This window comes from Diceros bicornis, chromosome X (assembly GCF_020826845.1).
Source record: "Diceros bicornis minor isolate mBicDic1 chromosome X, mDicBic1.mat.cur, whole genome shotgun sequence".
NCBI classification, from domain to species: Eukaryota; Metazoa; Chordata; class Mammalia; order Perissodactyla; family Rhinocerotidae; genus Diceros; species Diceros bicornis.
Genome location: NC_080781.1, coordinates 1,472,264 through 1,492,167, shown reverse-complemented (window position 1 = coordinate 1,492,167; position 19,904 = coordinate 1,472,264). Strand labels below are relative to the sequence as shown.

The window sequence follows — 19,904 nt, the reverse complement described above, 5'->3', positions numbered from 1 at the left end:
CAGGAAAATGCCCCAAAGTTAAATTCGTGTGTGTGTAAATGTGCGTGACTGTGTATGACTGTGTGAGAACGTGTGTGTGCATGTGGTTGAGTCTGTGTAATGCATGTGAGCATGTGTGTCTGTGTGTGCTTGTGTCTGTGTATGTGTGTGATTCTGTTCATGTGAACATGTGTGTGAGTGTGTGTATGCATGTGAGTGCATGTGCACATGTGGCTGAGTGTGTGTGCATGTCTGTAAGTCTATGTGTGCACGTGAGCATGTGTGAGTTTGTGTGCACATCTGTGAGTCTGTGTATGAACGTGAGCGTGTGTATGTGAGCCTGTGTGAGCATGTGTGTGTGCATGTGAGCATGTGTGTATGTGTGAGTCTGTGTGCACATGTTGGTGAATCTGTGTGTGCACATGAGCATGTGTGTGTGTGCATTTGTGTGAGCATATGAGCGTGTGTGGGGGGGTCTGTGTGTGCATGTGAGTATATGTGTGCGCACAAGTGGGTGAGTCTATATGAGCATGCTGATACACACACATGCATCTCAGCATTCATCATGGCACCCTCCCTGTCACACAGGCGTGACTCTGATGGGTAACGATTAGGACGGTGACATCAGATATAACCGAGAATAAATGAATAAAACCATCTATTTCATGAGCTGTCAAAACATTTAGGAATTAAAGAATTACAAATGGAATCTCATTTCCTCCGTCTTCATTATAAGCCCCAGGCTTTGGAATGTTCTGCAAATGATCGGTGCTTGCTTTTTTTAACCCAGCATCTATCATGTGTTTAAGCATGATAGTCAGATAAGTGGGTGTGATGAATTCTCCACAAGATGCATTAGAGCCAGGAAGCAGATCGGTTCTTCAGCCCCTTTCTATGTCAGCATAACTCCCTGGCTGCCCAGGGCCACCCTGGGTGAGTATGTGTGTGTGCATGTGAATGTATCTGTGTGTGTGTGCATGTGAGTACATGAGAATGCATGTGTTACGTGTATGTGCATGTGAGTATATCTGTGTGTGTGCATGTGAATGTATGTGCATGAGAATGCATGCGAGTATACTGTGTATGTATATTGTGAGTATATGTGTATTCATGTGAATATATGTGTGCATGTGAATGTGTGTGTGCACGTGAATGTATGTGGATATATGTATGTGCATTTGAATGTGTATATTCATGTGAGTATGTGCATGTGAATGTATGTGTGTACATGAGAATATATGTGCATGCATGTGAGTGTATGTGTGTGTGCATGTGAATGTGTGTGCATGTGAGTGTGTGTGAATGTATGTGTGTATATGGGAATATATGTGCATGCATGTGAGTATATGTGTGTGCATAGGAGTATGTGTGTGTGAGCATATGCGTGTGCATGTGAATGTGTGTGCACGTGTGTGTTCATGTGAGTGTGTGCATGTGAATATATGTATGTGAATGTATGTGCACACGACTGTGTGTGTGCATGTGAATGCATGTGCATGGGAGTATATGTGCCTGCATGTGAGTATGTGTGTGTGCATGTGAGTATATGTGTGTGCATAGGAGTGAGTTTCCTACAGAAACACCATTGTCAGACAGAATTCTTTTCATCCTGTCTCCCAGTGCTAAGCTGCATTTTGGGTGCAATGCTGTGTCCCTTGGGCATCCCAAGCTCGTTTCCAACATACTGCGGGCACCTTCTTGCCTTGTTAAACGGCCGTCCTTGTGTTCTGGTTGGACCAGAACATCACAAGAACCATTACCCAGACAAGAGGATTCTCAACACGTGGAGGAAATAGAAGCCCCCAGATCATGCCCATAGGAGGACCGGGAAGAAGAGGGCTCTATGAGAGGGCTGGAGATATCCCACTGGAGAGAGAACCTAGGGGGGTCATAGTCTGGGGCTGGAACGAATTGGGTCTCTGGATGGAGGTGACTCACTACACCAGACAAAGGTGGGGTGTTCTGGGCGTGGACCCCTGACTCCTCACCGTGGATGACAGCTGAATTAGAAACAAGCTCCTTCCAGGAGCTAATTTAAGGATTTATATGCAAAGGAGGTGCAGCACTAAATATAAAGCGATAGGACTTTAGATGCCACTGAAGTTAAAAGCTGGTTTGTGCACTAGGGAGCCAGCCGGACCTCTGGGAGAAAAGAGGGATGGAGACTGAGTTCCATCACATGGCCAATGATTAAATCAATCATGCCTCTGTAATGAGACCCCAATAAAATCCCAGACACCAAATCTCGGGGTGAAGGGACTTCTTGGTTGATGTGCTGCGAGGTGACACCTCTTCCTCTTGGGAAAAGGGTTCAGGCATTTCCCTTTGAGACCCTCCCAGCCCACACCCTGTGGCTGAGGCTGTTTGCTTGTCTCTTCCTGGTCTGTGTCCTTTATAATAAAACTGAAATCACTGTCTGACTTATTTCAATTAGCATAATACCCACAAGGTCCATCCAGGTTGTCACTAATGGCATGATTTCATCTTTTTCATGGCTGAGTAGTATTCCACTGCATATGTATAGCACATCTTCTTTATCTGTTCATCTGTTGATGGGCACTTACACAATTTTATAACCAGTGTGACCTCATTATAAAAAACAAATTGAATCACACGTATAGTACTTTCTTGAGTTCTGTGAGTGTTTCTCGCAAAACATTGGTCGAACCTGAAGGGCTCATAGGAACCCCGGAATCAATAGTCAGTGGGTCAGAAGTGTGGGGCACCTGGGGACCCAGAGACATGTGCTGGCATCTTGAGTGAGGCAGTTAAGGAGACCTGAAGCCCTAAACACACAGATGCTTTGCTAATTCCGGGTAGACAGCTTCAGAATCAAGCCGCACTACGCCTGGTTGGGGTGGAAACAGGACGCTGGTCATAGCCACTGCCCCAGGAAGACGGGTAAATTCAGTGTTCTTTTCAGTAAAATAGACTCACAGCCTACGTGAATTTTGGGAGATGTCTCCTATTTAAAGTAAAAGAATCCTTTTTTAATGGACTTTTTGTTTGATACATCTGAAAAGGACACACAGACAAAGAATTGAGATGTGAGAAAGCGTTGGTTAAACACTAATCCACATACAAGAATTAGCATTTTGGGGAAGGTGGGAAAGATTGCCTAAACATTTTTAAAAATTGAAAACTACAACCAAAATAAGCTGATAAAATCCCTGGTAACCTTAAGAGGAGTCTTCATAAGGCTCTTGCAAGATACACATGTAACAAATCAACATGTTTTACACCTGAAACTTATACAACGTTCTATGTCCATTTTTTAAAAAAGGTAATTGAATCCTGTGTGGAGAAACACAATCCTACAATGAAATGGCAGGAGATTCCTTGAGACACAGGATCCCCTTCACTACCTCATCCCCACCCCGTGCTCTCCAGCCCTTCCCACCCCAAACCCAACACAAGGCATTTCCAGTAATGCTTGTTCGCCTCTCCAGACTCTTTTGCAAACCCTCAAGCTCCTCATAGGAGATCCCAGATGCCTCACGTTCTCCACGTCAATCCGTACCTTCCCTGTAGGGCAGCAGAATCTTGCTTCCTTGACTAGGGGACCCAGTAACATCAAAGGAAAGTTTTATCTGAGCTGCCCTCAGCTATTTTCCATCCTAGTCATGGTCATTGTTTTCGGAAGGTTGGTACCCAGCATTGATGGGAAATTGGATGCAGAAGAGCCGGTCTTCTTACTGACAATGCCTTAAAATTGCAGCTTCTATGCTGGTCAGCTGGTGCTGTGGTTTAAACACAACTTTGCTGTTCATCTCTTTCTAACTTTCTTCAGCCTGAGCATAAATGCCCGGGTGCCATTTGTAATGACGATTTCCAATATGCCCCTGTTGAGCACGTTTGCATCCAGCAAATGTGACCATTGGCTTGCCTCCTGGCCTGGATATGTTCCCCAAAGTCTTGGATTATAGACTTTTAGAGGCACATGAGAAGGTCCAGGGTTGGGTGACTTGAGCGGATTTCCAAAAGTTGATTACAAGAGATAAGCTCCCAAAAGGTTGTTATTGTGAAGATAAGAAGTTAAGAGGGAATGCTGTTGATTTCTGGATATTGAGTTGTTGCCACGAAAGCCCTTGGGTTTCCATAACTTCTAATCCCTTGAGCTCCTCCACCTGGCTCTCAGGTGCCCACTGGTTCTTCTATCCCACTGACCACGCCTAGGGCCAACTCCCAATGCAGAAATGCGGCGTGGGGTGTGTTCCAATGTTGCTGCCTTCTGCCAGAGCAAAGCCCCCATCTTTGCAAATCTCTGCATTTCAATCTTCTCTATGAACTTTGCTTTTCCCCTGCGCCTGCGATCTTAGCCCGTGCATGCTCCAATGCCCCGTTGCAACTCACCTTGCTGCATCGAAACCAAGAACCTTTCTGCTGTCACGATGTCTCATCTAATTGCTAAATATTGTTTATTAAACGCAGAAGCTGAGCACACATCTGCCAATTAATGAGCATTTCAGTTTCCTAAAGAGTTGTTGCACTGAAAATTTACATTGGGGATTTTGATGTGCGTCTGCCGAGAGAAATGCATTAGCCCAGCATGGAAATACAACCCACATGGGCATGCATTCCTGTCTGCACATGTTGAAAGGAAACCCAACAGCCTCTGAGCTCTGACTCAGGCGGGTTGCCCAGCCCGTCTTTCTGGGTCGAATGTGTAGACCCAGGCGATGAGCCTGTTCTGTCTCAGCCAACAGCGTCTGTGTGACCTCCGAGGATGCTATGCTCTGTTCTGGAAGTTGATGCATCTGACCTTCTTTCTTTCTCCCCACAGAGCCCTGATGAAGGAGCCTGGACCTCCCTCTACGCAGCGGTCACCCCGGCCCTGGAAGGAGTGGGCGGCCGCTACCTTTACAACGAGAAAGAGACCAAGTCGCTCGCGGTCACGTATGACCTGAAGCTTCAGCGACAACTGTGGGCCAGAAGTTGCCAGATGACTGGCATCCCGGACGTGACCGAGGGCGTCTTCTCGGGATAGCTGCCACCTCGGGAAGACTTTGTGCCCAGCTCACCACTCACAGGTCTGTGAAGGATCCCCTGTCTGCATTTTTCACACCCGCCTGCCCTCATGGCTCTGTCCCCGACTCTCTTCTCGGCTGCCCTGCCTTGGGAGGAAGTCAAGGAGCAAAAGAAACTTTGAGTGTAACGTGGAGCAAGTGGTCCTCAGCCATAAATCTTGTGATCCCAAAGTGTCAGATTGTTACAGGGTCCAGGAATAATTAAATCCTGCCACCCAAGTGTGCGGTCTTTCTTGCTTAGCACAGGCGGACAAACAGCCTTGGGGAGACACGTTCCCAGTGAGAGGAACACTTTCAAGGGAGCATTGCATGGAGGGGCAATGGTGGTGTTGAGAGTCTCCTAGGTCCTTTGTTCTCTCACTCACTCATTCTCAAGACCTGACTTTGAGTCATGGATCCCAGAAAGAGAGAGGCATGACCCTTCCTTGGTCTGTTGATTAAGGCTCATGTGACCACTCCAACTTCTGCCCCACCATCCTGGTCCATGGGCACTACCTGCACCCCTCAGAGCCATTCTCATGAGCTCTTGGCCCACGAGTCATGGAGACACAACCAGACCTGTAAGGGATACTGTAGGACACGGGCAAGAACAGGGGTCTGGACACCACTCCCCATGGGGTTCTGTAGGACAGGACAGGACAGGGGTCTACACACCACTCCCCATGGGGTTCTCTAGGACAGGGACAGGGGTCTACACACCACTCCCCATGGGGTTCTCTAGGACAGGGACAGGGGTGTACACACCACTCCCCATGGGGTTCTGTAGGACAGGCCAGGGACAGGAGTCTGCACACCACTCCCCATGGGGTTCTGTAGGACAGGACAGGGGTCTACACACCACCTCCCATGGGGTTCTGTAGGACAGGGGTCTACACACCACTCCCCACGGGGTTCTGTAGGACAGGACGCGTCTACACACCACTCCCCATGGGGTTCGGTAGGACAGGACAGGGGTCTACACACCACTCCCCATGGGGTTCTGTAGGACAGGACAGGACAGGGGTCTACACACCACTCTCCATGGGGTTCTGGAGCACAGGACAGGGGTCTACACACCACTCCCCATGGGGTTCAGTAGGACAGGGACACAGACAGGGGTCTGGACACCACTCACGCTGGTGTTACTGGGCAGTGAATTGGCTCATCACTTTTTCCAGCATTGGTCAAAGGCAGGCAGCCTGGCCGTCCAGTCGCCATTCAAGGACCACATGTCTCCTCTCTCCTTAGCTCTGTTCCTTCCTGTCCATTTTCTGTTAATACGGCATGTCCTCTCGGAGACATCGGCAAGACTTGGGTTATACTTCAAACCATGATACTAATGTAATAATAATGATATTGAGTGCCAAATGCTGCCCCAGACTTGTGTGCCAATCACATTTCATCAGGGCCTTCCTGAACTGATAGTTTCCTCGTGGACCCTCCTGTATCTTCAGGTGAGGGCAACTCATCCTCCATTAGCATGAAGGCCACCTGTATGCCCTGGAGGTTGGACAGTGGCAGGAGAGTCTATGGGGTTTCATCCAGTTTGGCTTCTATAGGAGTTTGAATGGTGGTTCCCAAAACATCCATCCATGTCCTAACCCCTAGAATCTCTGAATGTGATCCTATTGGAAAAAAGAATCATTGCAGATATAATTAAGATCTTAAGATGAAGAGATCATCCTGGCTTATTCAGGTAGACCCAATGTAATCACAAGTTTCTTTATCAGAAACAGGCAGAGGGAGCTTTGATTACAAAATAAGAGGAAGTCCTGTGACCACAGAGGCAGAGATGGGAGTGATGTGGCCCCGAGCCAAGGGATGCTTGGAGCCCCCAGAAGCTGGAAGACACAAGAAAGGGTCATCCCCTAGAGACCCCAGAGGAGCTGGGCCTGCCCACACCTTGATTTCAGACTTCTGGTCTCCAGAGATTGGTGAGGATAAATTCCTATTGTTTTACTCCACCAAGAAATTGGTAGTAATTTGTCTCAGAAAACTCATACAGTTTCTGATGCCTGTGAACATTTTGAACAGTTTAGCGGACACTTGGCTTGGCAGAAAGACCCACCTTTACTTACACACCAGCCAGGCAAGGATGGTTCAACCCTCTCTCTGAGAATGGGTATTGAGTTCTCAAATTCCAACGTGGAGAGATGAGCCGTTTGAAATGCTATCAAAAGGACACCGTGTGTGTCCTGCCAGCCTGCACTCTGAACTTCGAGACCAGTGACCACTGGTCAGCTAGCTGTCCATTCCCTCAACTGACAAAATTCCACTGACGTCGACTCCTGGCACAACCATGCATTGGAATCACAGCTGGCAGCTCTTCCAGTGTGGGGTTCACAGTGGACACAGGGACAGATGCTTTCTCAAGTGCTCCTTGGTTGTTCTGAGGTGGATGGAGTGGTGCTGTTAACCAATTTAATAATCAGCCATCCTCGTGGAATGGAGTGTTATGTAGTGGCCACTTAATAAAACATAAAGGAGTGTCAGTGCTCAGATGTGGGATCCTTGAGAAGACTGGTAATGGATTCTCTTTTGGTCTCCTGCCTCTGAGGCATGGCACTTTTCTTGGCTAAAGGAAAACTTGAAACAAATCTGCCGTCTGAACAGAGATGCTGAAGATCTTCCCAAATGTCCAGTAAGGCTAGTGGGATTTGGCTGCTCACTGGGGAAGCCTGTGAAAACGACTGATGTTCATCTCCACCCTCAACAGAATTGCAGAGTTAATCCCTCTGGGCATCAGCATTTATTTAGAGCTCTTCAAGCCATCCTCTTGTTCAGCCAAGTTCAAGACCCCCTGAGCCAGACAAGTGCAGACGACGGCTTCCAGTCCTGGGTGCTGGCACTTCCTAGAGCTGCTCAGATGTTCTGCTAAGCCTTAGAGCCCAGACTAATGTGTTTCAGAACTAGAATTACTTCCTACATTAAGCCAAATTTGAGACGTGCCTCATCTAATATTTCTGAACAGCCAGGACTATGCACCAAAAAGCAGAATCTTGAATTCTGGGAAGATGCCAATCTTGGAGTGTTTGCATGTCATCATAGAGCCCGTTGATGCTTGAGGTCATCATACACAAGTGCCAGCTGCTCGTTCATCATCACAAAGGTGGTTCCCAAATAATACGGGCTAAGGATGGGGTGACAGGATGCGTCCTGGCCAAACTGATGTCCCCCATCACTGAGAGAACAGCTTATCAGCACCTGACAGATTCTTTGACCCCTGGGCTGAGAAGACCGGCTCCCAGAGCAATTTGAATTTTGCAGGACCCTGGCCTAAGCTTGCTCATCCTGGTTGTATGACAGCCTCTCTGTCACTGTTCCTCCACGGGAGAGACAGAACATGATTATGGAAGTTAACACACACCCCCCCCAGACTCCTGATTGTACGATTCCTCGGAGCTCAGAGACACTTCCAGGCAGCTGGAGGAATCACGTGGATCACTGGGTGAGTAAGGCTGAATCCGTGGCCTGGTGGATGCTGGGGATCCCGGGTTTGACCCTGTCACTGATGTTAGGGGAGCCAAGAAGGCCTCTGTGCACCGGGATGGATGACTTTCCATCCCCGGGCAAGACTTGATTCAATGATTGGACCCTTGATGCTTGTGTTTCTCAGTAAAGTTGCTCTTTTGTTCCCTCAATGTAGCATCAATGAGTTTTGTTCTGGTTCAACAATGGGGAGGGACCACTTCATCCATTCGTCTATTCATTCATTCATTCATTCGGCAAATAAGTGTTAAGTACTCCTACCTAGCCAGGCTCTGAGGAAACACTGGAGCTCAGACTTGAGTGGAACAGAACTCCTGTCCTAAAGGAGCTTGAGGTCTGTGGTGGGCTGATGAATGGCCCCTAAAGATATCAGGTCCTAGTCCCTGGAACCTGCTACTGTATGTGGTAACAGGGACTTTTAACAGGAAAGAGTCATCTCTGCAAAGGCTGGTCTGTGTAGGACTCACCATAGTTTAAGCTCTCTCTGTCTAGATGCCCCCTGAATTTTGAGGGTTTCTGTGTCATAGCAGGTGGAATGGGCACCTCTCGTCTTGGCTATCAGGAAATAAAATCATATAAGAGACACTTGGCAGGACAGGGTGGGAGGCTGGATGGGGAAGCTTCTTGGGTTGACCCACGGGTCAAGGAGGGCACACCATGTCCATTTTCCATTTGGTCTGAGCCTTGTGACATGTCAAGTCTCTCATTGGGCACCATGATTAAGCCTTAGATCTCTGTCTTTCTGATTCCTCATCTATCAAATCATGTACCCTGTCTACACCTGGGTTTGCTGAGAGGACAACAAGACTGTGCATTCTGTTTGAGGAATGCTCAGAGATAAATAAATACCATCCACGGTTTTGTATCCAAGCTCTGTAACCATTTGTCATTTAAGTGGGGAAATTCATTGGAGTTGTATTTTCTGTCGTCTGGATACCAGTATCCTAGAAGTTGGACCTAAATTCTTAGCTTTCCAACACGTACCCTGAGAGAGCAGAGGGGGAACATCTGTACATAGTAAAAAGCTTGGGAATTCTCCAATTTCTGAGTTTCTCTTCAAGGAAGCACCTTCTCGGGTTTAAGAATAGACCTTCACCAATCTTTGCGTTTATTGCTAATTTATCATTTTGGGTTGTATCGATTGCATAAATTTCTTCCCTTTTTTTCCTTAAATTCTTTCCCTTCGTTCTGCGATGCGTTAACCCACTTCCTGAGTTAATGAGTGCCCTTTATTTTTTAGTTTTCATATTTCTAGTCATATCATTCCATGTTCCTCATTTTTCTCCTGCCACTTGGTCTACACCTCATAGATATCTAGTGCAATCCTCATTTTCATTTTTCCTCTTGAGCCCATGGGTTACTTAAAAGGATATTTAAAAATTCCCACATACATAGAATTAAAAATAATAATTTTACTGTCGTGGGTCCAGTAATGCATTAAAAAATACGTTTGCTCTAGTTCACCCAGAACCTACATACATCGTCCTTCAAAGACTCCGCGGTCCTTCTGGTCTGCCACGGGGCCAGGTGTGCGGGTGCGGTGGAAAGTTTTCATTCAAAATATCCTAGGAAAACCGTTGCATGATAACTAAGAAGACTGTTTTGTTTAGGGAGGAATATTCACTGTATTTTTCTGGCTTTATTGAGATATAACTGACAAATAAACATTGTATATATTTAAGGTGTATGACATGATGTTTCGACTTACATATATACTGTGAAATGTCTATTGTCAACTGCATAGCTTGAGGAGAGAGCATTCCATTCTGCTCAATGGGGCTCTATATGGTTATGAGACTCGGATGAGAGGATGGATCTAAAAGAGTTTTAAGGCTGCAAAGGGTCTTTCCTGTGTGAGTCATGCTGCTATTGAGGGTTCAGTCCAAATCATGTACACCTGATGGTCTGGCTCGCCTTCCCACTGGCCTGGTGGTTTCCAATGGTGGTTGTTGTCTGCGTGGTGTGTATGGACACATGAGGAGTAGCACACTGAGTGGACCTCCCTCTGGCGTTTAGCAGGGGGACATCAGGATGTTAGACTCATTGCAAAGCACAGGACACTGCCACCCAGGGTAGAGTGTCCCCACGCCCCACATGACTTCTCAGTGTCTGGCCAGATGTCCATGTAGGTGAAAAGCCTGTTTATAATCAACCCGAGCCTAGAACTTAACTCTGTTTACACATAAACACAAGAGATTGAATTTTCCAGGCACGCAACAACTGCCTTAGTAAGGAGAAGGTTGTCCTTGGTTCAATTGTTCATCATTTGAGGAAATGCTGGTGTCAGCTCATGGCATTTGAGTTACCAGCACAACATGCCTGGGGCAGCCTCCATTTGTAGCCAGAACCTTCTTGAGGACCCAACATGTACCACTTCGTCCTCTCCATGGGGCAGGGGAGGTCCAAGCATTGGACCTATCACTCTATTATAAATTGCATTATGTGGCTATTATTACATTGTCTATAGGTGATAGTATCTATGATTTCATTTTAGGAGAGTAAAGGGGGCATTGAAAATGTGCTGTGGTACATCTATGCAAAGGAATATTATTTGGCCATGAAAAAGGAATGAGGTACCAATACATACTACACCATGGAGGAACCTCAAAAACATCACAAGTGAAAGAAGCCAGACACAAAAGCCCACAAGTTGTATGATTCTATTTCAACAAAATACCCAGAAGAGTTAAATCCAAAGAGACAGAACGTGGATTAGTGGTTGCCAGGGGCTGGGGGGTGAGGGGGATGGGGAGTGACTGCTAATGGGTGGTACAGGGTTTCTTTTTGGGGTGATGAGAATGTTCTGGTACTAGATAGAAGGGATGGTTGCACAACATTGGAATTTGCTAAATGCCACTGAATTGTACACTTCAAATGGTTAGTTTTATGTTACATGAATCTCACTTCAATAAAATGTGTGTTAGGAAGAGGATACAAAGCACCTCAATGCGCACACCTTCTCTTTTCTTCCCACCCCACATGCTGGGTGCTCATGGGTGTTGCTTTCCACCGGACCAAACCAACCAATGGAACAGAAGGAGTCTGTGAGGAATCTCCACTTCTGTTTTTCCTTTATGCACAGATTTCATAAAGAATCATCCCCTTGGGACATCTTGTCTGAGCCATGATTTCCAATGGGGTAAAAGGACCACGTTTTCAGATAAATCTAGGCTGGTGATTATAGCATTAGCATAGTATGATTATGGATTCTAACGAGCTGCAAGGATCACCCTCAGTTTCCCAGAACAGAAATTGCTCCCAGTTCCCGTCCCCCTCAGCTAAGTGCTCGGCGTTTGGGTGGCAAACAGCCCGAAACAGCCAATTTGGGTGGGCTACTTGGATATTGTGTCCTGACGTAGAGATTGAGCAGCCCTCGAGTTCATTTATTTTTTGGTGCAATCTGATCAAAAGTAATTAACACAAGTATTAGTTTCCTTTCCAAAAGAGGTTGGGTAATAAAATGGAGACATGGGTTCTACCCGGGAAGCGCCCGTTTCATGCCAGGATATTTCCAACATCATCTCATTTAACCCTCTGTGAAACCTGTAAATGAGGTGGTCCCGTCCTCATATTCTGGAGAAAGACGCAGAAGGGGAAGGTGTTCTGCAGCCCCCCGTGGGCTCCCAGGTTCCCACCCACTGGACCCTACGGCCAGTATGTCCCTGCGTGACTTTTCCGCCCTTGGTGCTTCAAACGGGGCTTTCAAGACACGCTCTGTGGAGGCTTGTCTTGCCCTTCAAACATGAAGACCCGTAATATGTCAAGTTGTTCATTTCCAGACAGAATCAAGGTCCCAGGAAGAAAAACATGACTCCCTTCTTCCAGGTCTTACCTGCCTTACAATGATGCTGCTTTTCATCCTTTCACCTTTACAAAGTGTAGCACTTGAGCAGTCTGATCTCAAACATGCCCATGGTCAAAACGGACCCTCCTCCCCAACCACCGGGTTAGCCTCCAAGTTACTGGGGGTAGATCTGAATAGAAATGGCTGCGGGCAACCTCTCTTTTTTCCTTTGACCTCCAGGCATCATTGGCAAAGTCAGGAATGTTTTAATGCTCCCTTCTAGCAAAAGTGCTGCTTCAATTGAAAACTGCAGCTCCTTACCTTTGAAGGGAAAAGGGAAAAACGTAGGAAGAGTTCTAGCAACCTTCAAAATGGAAATGAACAGATCCAATTTGGTTTCATAATTTGCTGCAAGTCTTTGAAATTCTTTCTGTGGAAGTTTTTGTAAGCGCCAGACCAGAGTGAAATACGACAATCGATTGCCTAGGACTTGAGGGACCTTAGAGGCGCGGCATAAATGATGGTGTGCCCTTCCAGGGGCTGGAGGGAGTTATAAAACATTCCTGGGTGATTAACGCAGCTCAGGAAGCTGTCAAAAGCACAGGATTTGTTTTCGGGACGTGCCTTGGGTGTTAGAAAAAATGGCTTATGGTTAACTTATGTACACAAAGTTGTTCCCCAACAAAAATGACCGAAGCATTGCCGGGCCGTACAGACGGCAACTCTCTGCCCAGGAAATGGTGGAGGGAGGTCTGATGTGTCAAACCAGAGAATGGACGAGTCCCAGCAGTTTATAAATCACCAGCGTGAGGTCATGACAGACCCAGTAAACAGAAGCAAGTGGCCAGACGCCCAGACCTTGGGTTTTTCACAATATATATAAAAATGCATAACTTATATGGGATGATATTAATAACTACTCCAGTATTCTTCGCCTTGGCAGGATTGATATTCGGAGCTGGACCACTCTGTGTGGTGGGGCGTCCTGTGCACTGTGGGGTGTGGAGCAGCATCCCTGGTCTCCACCCTCCAGACGCCAGGAGCACCCCCTGGCATTGTGACATCTAGAAATGTCTCTAGACATCACCGAGTGATCCTAGGGGAGGAAAATTGTCTGTGGTTGCAAACCACTGCCATAGAAGATAAATGATAGATGATGACAGATAATAGATAGATAGATAGATAGATAGATAGATAGATAGATAGATAGATAGATAGATAGATAGGTGGATGATGGATAGGATGGATAGATGAATAGACAGATATGATGGATGGGTGGATGGATGGACAGACAGATGGACAGATAGATGATAAATAGATGATAGATACATAGATGTTAGATAGATAGATAGATAGATACATAGATACATAGATAGATAGATAGATGATAGATAGATAGAGAGACATTAATCTCATGCTAATTCAGGATCTCTCAACCTCATCACTACTGACATGTGGGGCTGGACCATTCTCTGTGGTGGGGCCGTCCTGTGCACTGTGGGGTGTGGAGCAGCATCCCTGGTCCCCACCCTCCAGACACCAGGAGCACCTCCGCTCATTGTGACAACCAAAACTGTCCCCAGACATTGCCAAGTGTCCCGTTAGGGTGAGGATCACTCCCTTTGGGGAACCACTGAGTACCGAAAATACTAAACCGTTCAAAATATTTAAAGCCCTTTGCGCTAGATGTTAGAATTGCAGAGCTGCAGAGCCCGTTAAAATTCCAAGTGAGTTATCACTCTGTTCCAGACCAAAAAAGACAAAAACAAAAATCCCCTGAGATCCGCTGGAGCCCCTGAGCACTGCTTCTTGCTTTCCTGGAGAGGTGTCCCAGGCTGCGTGCCCCCTTACAGTGTGAAGGGTTGGGGATGCTGGGGAGAGGCCGGGGGCTTGCATCCCAGCCCCATCCCTCGCGCCCCCACCTGATAGCGTGCACGCTCGGACCACGCACTACACTCTCAGGTGCGCTTTCCACATCTGTGCGGAGCCGATGCCATCCCCACCCCGAGGACCGTGACTAGGGAGTTAAGCCCATCAAGGCAAGAATTTGTGGAGCGCCAAGTGGCAATCACACGGTTGGCCTTTCTCCAATCGCGATTTCTCGGGGGCACTTCTAGCTCAGTTCTGGAGCTCTGGGCCCCTGGGGGAGAGAGACGCTGGGTGTTTGCTGCACCCACAGGCTCTCAGGTTGATGCCAGCCCGTCAGCAAAGCACTTTGCCTGTTCCTCAATGCGCGACTATGGATGTATACGTTGTGTGGACACACAGACTTCACTGAAAATAAACATTTTAAAGGGATGACATAAAAATCAATGGAAATAGCACTCACAATATTGTTTTCCTAACCCCACGACTGATTTTGCATGCTGTCTCTGGAGTAACACATTTTTCGCCTAGAGGTCTTTTTAAATCTTCTTAAAAGAATTTTAATTGTGGTAAAATACTGTCTTAACCATTTTTAAGCGCATGGTTCAGTGGCGTCAAGTACATTCACATTGTTGTGCAACCATCCCCACCGTGCATCTCCAGAACTCTTCATCTTCCTAAACTAAAACTCTGTCACCGTTAAATGCTAACTCTCCATCCTCCTCCCCAGCATCCAGCACCCGCCATTCTACTTTCTGTCTCTGTGGATCTGACTCCTCCAGGGACCTCCTACAAGTGGAATCATACAGGATTTGTCTTTTTGTGACTAGTTTATTTCACTCAGCATCATGTCCTCCAGGTTCACCCATGTCGTAGCATGTTGTCAGAATCTCCTTCCTTTTTAAGGCTGAGTAATATTCCATTGTATGGATGGACCACGTTTTGCTTAACCATTCATCTGTTGATGGACACTTGGGTTGTTTCCATCTTTTGGTGACCGTGAATAATGCTGCTATGAATGTAGGTGCACCAATCTCTTTGAGACCTTGTTTTCAATTCTTTTGGATAAATACTCAGCAGTGGAATAGCTGGATCATATGGTAGTTCTATTTTTAATTTTTTGAGGAATCTCCATACTGTTTTCCACAGTGGCTGCACCATTTTACATTCCCACCAGTAGTGCAGAAGGGTCCCAATTTCCTCACATCTTCACCAACACTTGTTATTTTCTGTTTTTTGGTTTTTTAAATAATGACCTTCCTAACAAGTGTGAGGTGATATCTCACGATGCTTTTGATCTGCATTTCCCTATGATTAGTGATGTTGAGCATCTTTTCGTGGTCCCGTTGGCCATCTGTATGTCTTCTGGGGACACTTGACCCTCTGAAGTTGTAACCTTCTGTGAATTACTATTGGTTATGAATTAGGGACCTGACTGTGTCAAGTTACATGGTAACTTGCAAAAGATGAATAAGTTGTAAATGATGTCTGCCTGGGAGAAGAGATAACCCCAAAGTTACGGGTTTATTGCCTCATAGGACATTATCCTGCTTCATATCTGACTTTTCGGACTGCGTTTTTACCAACCCTTCCAGCCTATGTTGAACCAGTTTTAACACTCTGCAGTTTCCCTCTTGAATGAGTTAAAAAAAAAAATCCTTGACACAGGCTCACAGTATATTTGCAGGAGAGTCATGTTTTTAAGTTTTTGAAAATCACAGTTTGACAGCATAAACCGTAGAAGAACCGGAGGGAAAGCCAATGAGTATGTCCTGGAAGATTCTTTCCCTCTTCATTCCAGAATGAACCAACACCACTTGCTGTTCAGATGTGTTTTCCTTCCTGTGGTTGACTGAATAACGGTCTCCCAAAGATTCTCCCACGTCCTAATTCGGAAACTTCTGAATAGGTTCCCTTACATGGCCAAAGGGACTTTGCAGGTGTGATTAAGTTAAGGATCTTGAGATGGGGAGATGATCTTGGTTTATCCAGATGGACTTGCTTATAATCATAAGAGTCTTGATAAGAGGGAGGCAGGAGGATAGATAGATAGAAGGCAACATGATGACAAAGGCGGAGATTTGAAGATGCTACCCTGCTGGTTTGGGAGGAAGGAGCCAGGACCAATGGAATGCAAAGAATGCAGCTGCAGAAGCTGGAAAAGGGGAGGAACTGCATTCTCCCCTGGAGCTACTGGAAGGAACCATCTCTGCTAATTTTCAGCCCCGTGAGACCAGTTTCAGAGTTCTGACCTCCAGAACTGTAAGACAATCAGCATGTGTTGTTTTGAGCCACTAATTTAGGGCTCATTTGTTACAGCAGCCACAGGAAGCTGATACATGTCCCAAGAATTCAGTTACCCACGTCATTCACGTGCATTCTGAGAATGGAGAATCGAGTGCGAACCTCTCCTTCCACTGGACATTTCTTAGGATTTCTTGAGCTTTTCCTTTCCCTTAATAGGGTGCAGCATTGCAATCAGTCAAACCACCTAAAGGCAGGAGCATCTTTCATTCCATTAGAGCAAAGTAGGATGCGGGTGACAATTAGCCTTTGCTCCCATCCTTCTCTTTCTCTCTTTTCTTCCCTTGCTGAAATGGTCTTCTGTCTCCACAATCGGATCCACTGCCTGCTCCACGCTTCTCCACTTCAGATCCCTACCCATTTAATATCAGCTGCACCGCGATTTCCGCCAGTCCCTTGGAAATTAATTTAGTTACTTTCCCACAGAGACGTCATTTCTTACTTCAAAGTGCCCACTGCTGGGGCTTAGCCCCAGGCCAAGTCCACAGACGCAGAGCGTGCGAGCGTGCGATGAGAGCCCTGGCCCCGCGGCTGTCCTGCAGACCATGTTCGTAATTGATGCTCCGAGCTGGCTTCCTAAGTGGAGATATGAGCTCTGTCCTCTGGAAATTCTGCATGTCACTGTGAATCTGTGCATTTGTCAATATGATTGATCAACTGAGGCGAAAGGAAAAAAGAGATGCCTGTCCTTAAAATGAAATAAAACGGTACGATTTAGATGTGGCAGCTCTCGAGAAAGGCATGCACCTGTGGATTTATAGCACCTATCCATCCCGTCTGCATTGCCTGATTTTCTGCATAGGATCTCTTGTGTAAGGACATCCTGGGTGGGGGGGGGAGCCCCAAGACATCTCTCTCAGACCTTCCTCTCTCGAAGCCAGGGAGCAGGGATATCTTACATTCTAAGCCGTCCACACGATGAATTTTTAAATCTTGGATTTTTTATAAAAGATCAGGATCAAAAAGAAGCTCTGCTGGATGAGATGTACAATGGGGCCCCACTGGCCTGGGAACAACAGCTTCCCCGGAGGGCAGAGTAACTTCAAGATCCTGACAATTCTAAGACCAGCTTTTGAGACACAGAGGCCGATTCACAGACTATTCTGTGCTGGAGCTGGACCTTCACGGGGGATGTTCCCCAACTTGCTGTTTTTGTGTTAAAAATTCAGTCTCTTAAGATGCCTTCATCTTCCACACCAGGGCTTCTCAGACTCAGCACTATTGACACGTGGGGCTGGACCATTCTCTGTGGTGGGGCTTCTTGTGCCCTGTGGGGTGTGGAGCAGCATCCCTGGTCTCCACCCATCAGATGCCAGTAGTCCCAACTCCTTAATTATGACCATCAAAAATACCTCCAGATATAGCCAAGTGTTCCCAGGGGGCAGAATCTTCCTTGACTGCAAAGTATGCCATAGATAGATAGATGATTGATAGGTAGATGGAGATAGATAGATGATAGATACATAGATAGACATATAGATGATATATAGATAGATAGATGATTGATAGGTAGATGGAGAGAGATACATGATAGATAGATAGATAGATAGATAGATAGATAGATAGATAGATAGATGATATATACATAGATAGATGATTGATAAGTAGACGGAGATAAATAGGTGATAGATAGATAGATAGACAGACAGACAGACACGGGTAAATGATAGATAGAATCTGTCATGCTAAGGCAGACTTCTCGACCTTCGCACTCTTGACATTTGGGGCTGGACCATTCTCTGTGGTGGAGACTGTCCTGTGAACTGTAGGGTGTGGAGCAGCATCCCTGGTCTCCACCCGCAGATGCCAGGAGCACAGCCTCCAGTTGTGACAAACAAAAATGTCCCCAGACATTGCCAAATGTCCCCTGGTGGGAGCACAATCACCTCCAGTTGAGAAACACTGCACAAGAAAAGGGATCCTTTCAATGTAAAAAGTATCAACATGCATGTGCACACACACCTGCCTACACCGTGGTCCTAAGCCCCATCTCTGTGCCTGGTCCACACTAGAAGCTCTGTGTGCATTCCGGTCACGTTCAGCAGATGCCACTTTCATCCTTCCCATCCCCAGGACCTGAGGCTCCCTCATAGTGATTTGATTCTGTCTCCTGAATCCCCGCAGAGAGAGCAAATCCCTAGCATTGGGGCAGCATTAGGGGGATGAAGCATCCTCATACACATAGATACAGTAAATGATCCCTGAGGATGTGGGGGTGTCCAGTACCCCCTAACTGAGAATAGAGACCCCACCCTGCTGCATCCCTGGAGCACAGAGCTGTGCATTGGTGCCGACTCTACAGGAGGGGTGTCTGCTTATCTTAACTGCACCCATCTTGATTTTTCAGGCAATCTGGGTTTAAAGGAGGGTGTTTCTAGAATTGAGGCTGATATAGAGAATGGGGAGTGCTTATTTTACTCCTGGGTCTGAAGTAGGCTGGACCCTGAATTCCAGATGCCCCTGAGTTGAAGAGGAAAGTGAGATTTCCTCCATCCTGAAGGGGAGAGAATTTGTCCCACAGAGGGACTGTTTGGCCATGACCTCCTGTGTGGACAGCCTGTTCCTAGAGACTTCAGCACAAGACACTCTAAGGAAATTGTGCGGGGATGGGGGTCCATTCAGCATTTTCCTTCCCGTTGGAGAAGATCCGTAGCCAGTCTCCTACACAAACACAGACCCCAAAGAAGAGTGAGAGGCTGGAATCCTTGTTCAGAGTGAGAAACTAGAGGTGAATAAAATACACTCTTCCTGAAGACATTTAATGCATTTCCCTGGGTTTGGTGATTTAAACCCTAAGGCTGCATGAGGACAACCAGAGACCCTAAATGTAGCCACTGGTTCCCACTAAATTCTCCCTCTCCAAACCTCATGTCTTCCATTTTCTTACGAGAAATAGTGAGATTTAATTGAAAAGAGATTTGAGTTTGGGGTCAACAGAGAGCCTGAGATTCTAGATAATTTATTGAATTATTTTGAGAAGGTCTATGAATTTACTTATTGACTTATTTATTCTTTCAGCGAATATTGGGTGTCACTATGTGCCAGATAATGCTTTTGCACTGGATATACAGCTTCAACTGAGATACAAAGCAAAGGGGAAAGACAGACAATGGGCGAGGAAATATATATATAGAGAGAGAAATAGAAATGGATACGGATAAAGCTAGAGCTGGGAATATGGATATGGGCATAGACAGCTATAGATACAGATGTAGGTGTGGAAATGGATGTGGATGTAGGTATAGGAGTAGGATATGGATGTAGGATAAAGATATAGTGGTTGGCATGGATATAGACTCACATGTAGATACAGATATACATCTAGAAATGAATATATAGAGATATTACAGATATAGATGTGGGTATAGATATAAAAATGGATAGAAATGTGGATATAGATATGGATATGTATGTAGATATAGATGTAGACATGAAGATGGTCATAGATTCAGATGTAGAAATACACACATCTTAGT

At 46.2% G+C, this 19,904-nt stretch overlaps 1 protein-coding gene across 3 annotated transcripts in view; it reads left to right on the top strand.

Moving 5' to 3' along the window:
- Positions 1 to 8,626, top strand: part of DHRSX (dehydrogenase/reductase X-linked) — a 166,148-nt gene extending 157,522 nt beyond the window's left edge. For all 3 annotated transcript variants that reach the window (XM_058535365.1, XM_058535366.1, XM_058535367.1), the window contains exons 7-8: positions 4,763 to 5,009; positions 6,716 to 8,626. In XM_058535365.1, the coding sequence (XP_058391348.1) occupies positions 4,763 to 4,966 (204 nt within the window). In that variant the 3' untranslated portion in view covers positions 4,967 to 5,009; positions 6,716 to 8,626. The remainder of the gene's footprint in view (positions 1 to 4,762; positions 5,010 to 6,715) is intronic.
- Positions 8,627 to 19,904: the final 11,278 nt, after the last annotated feature.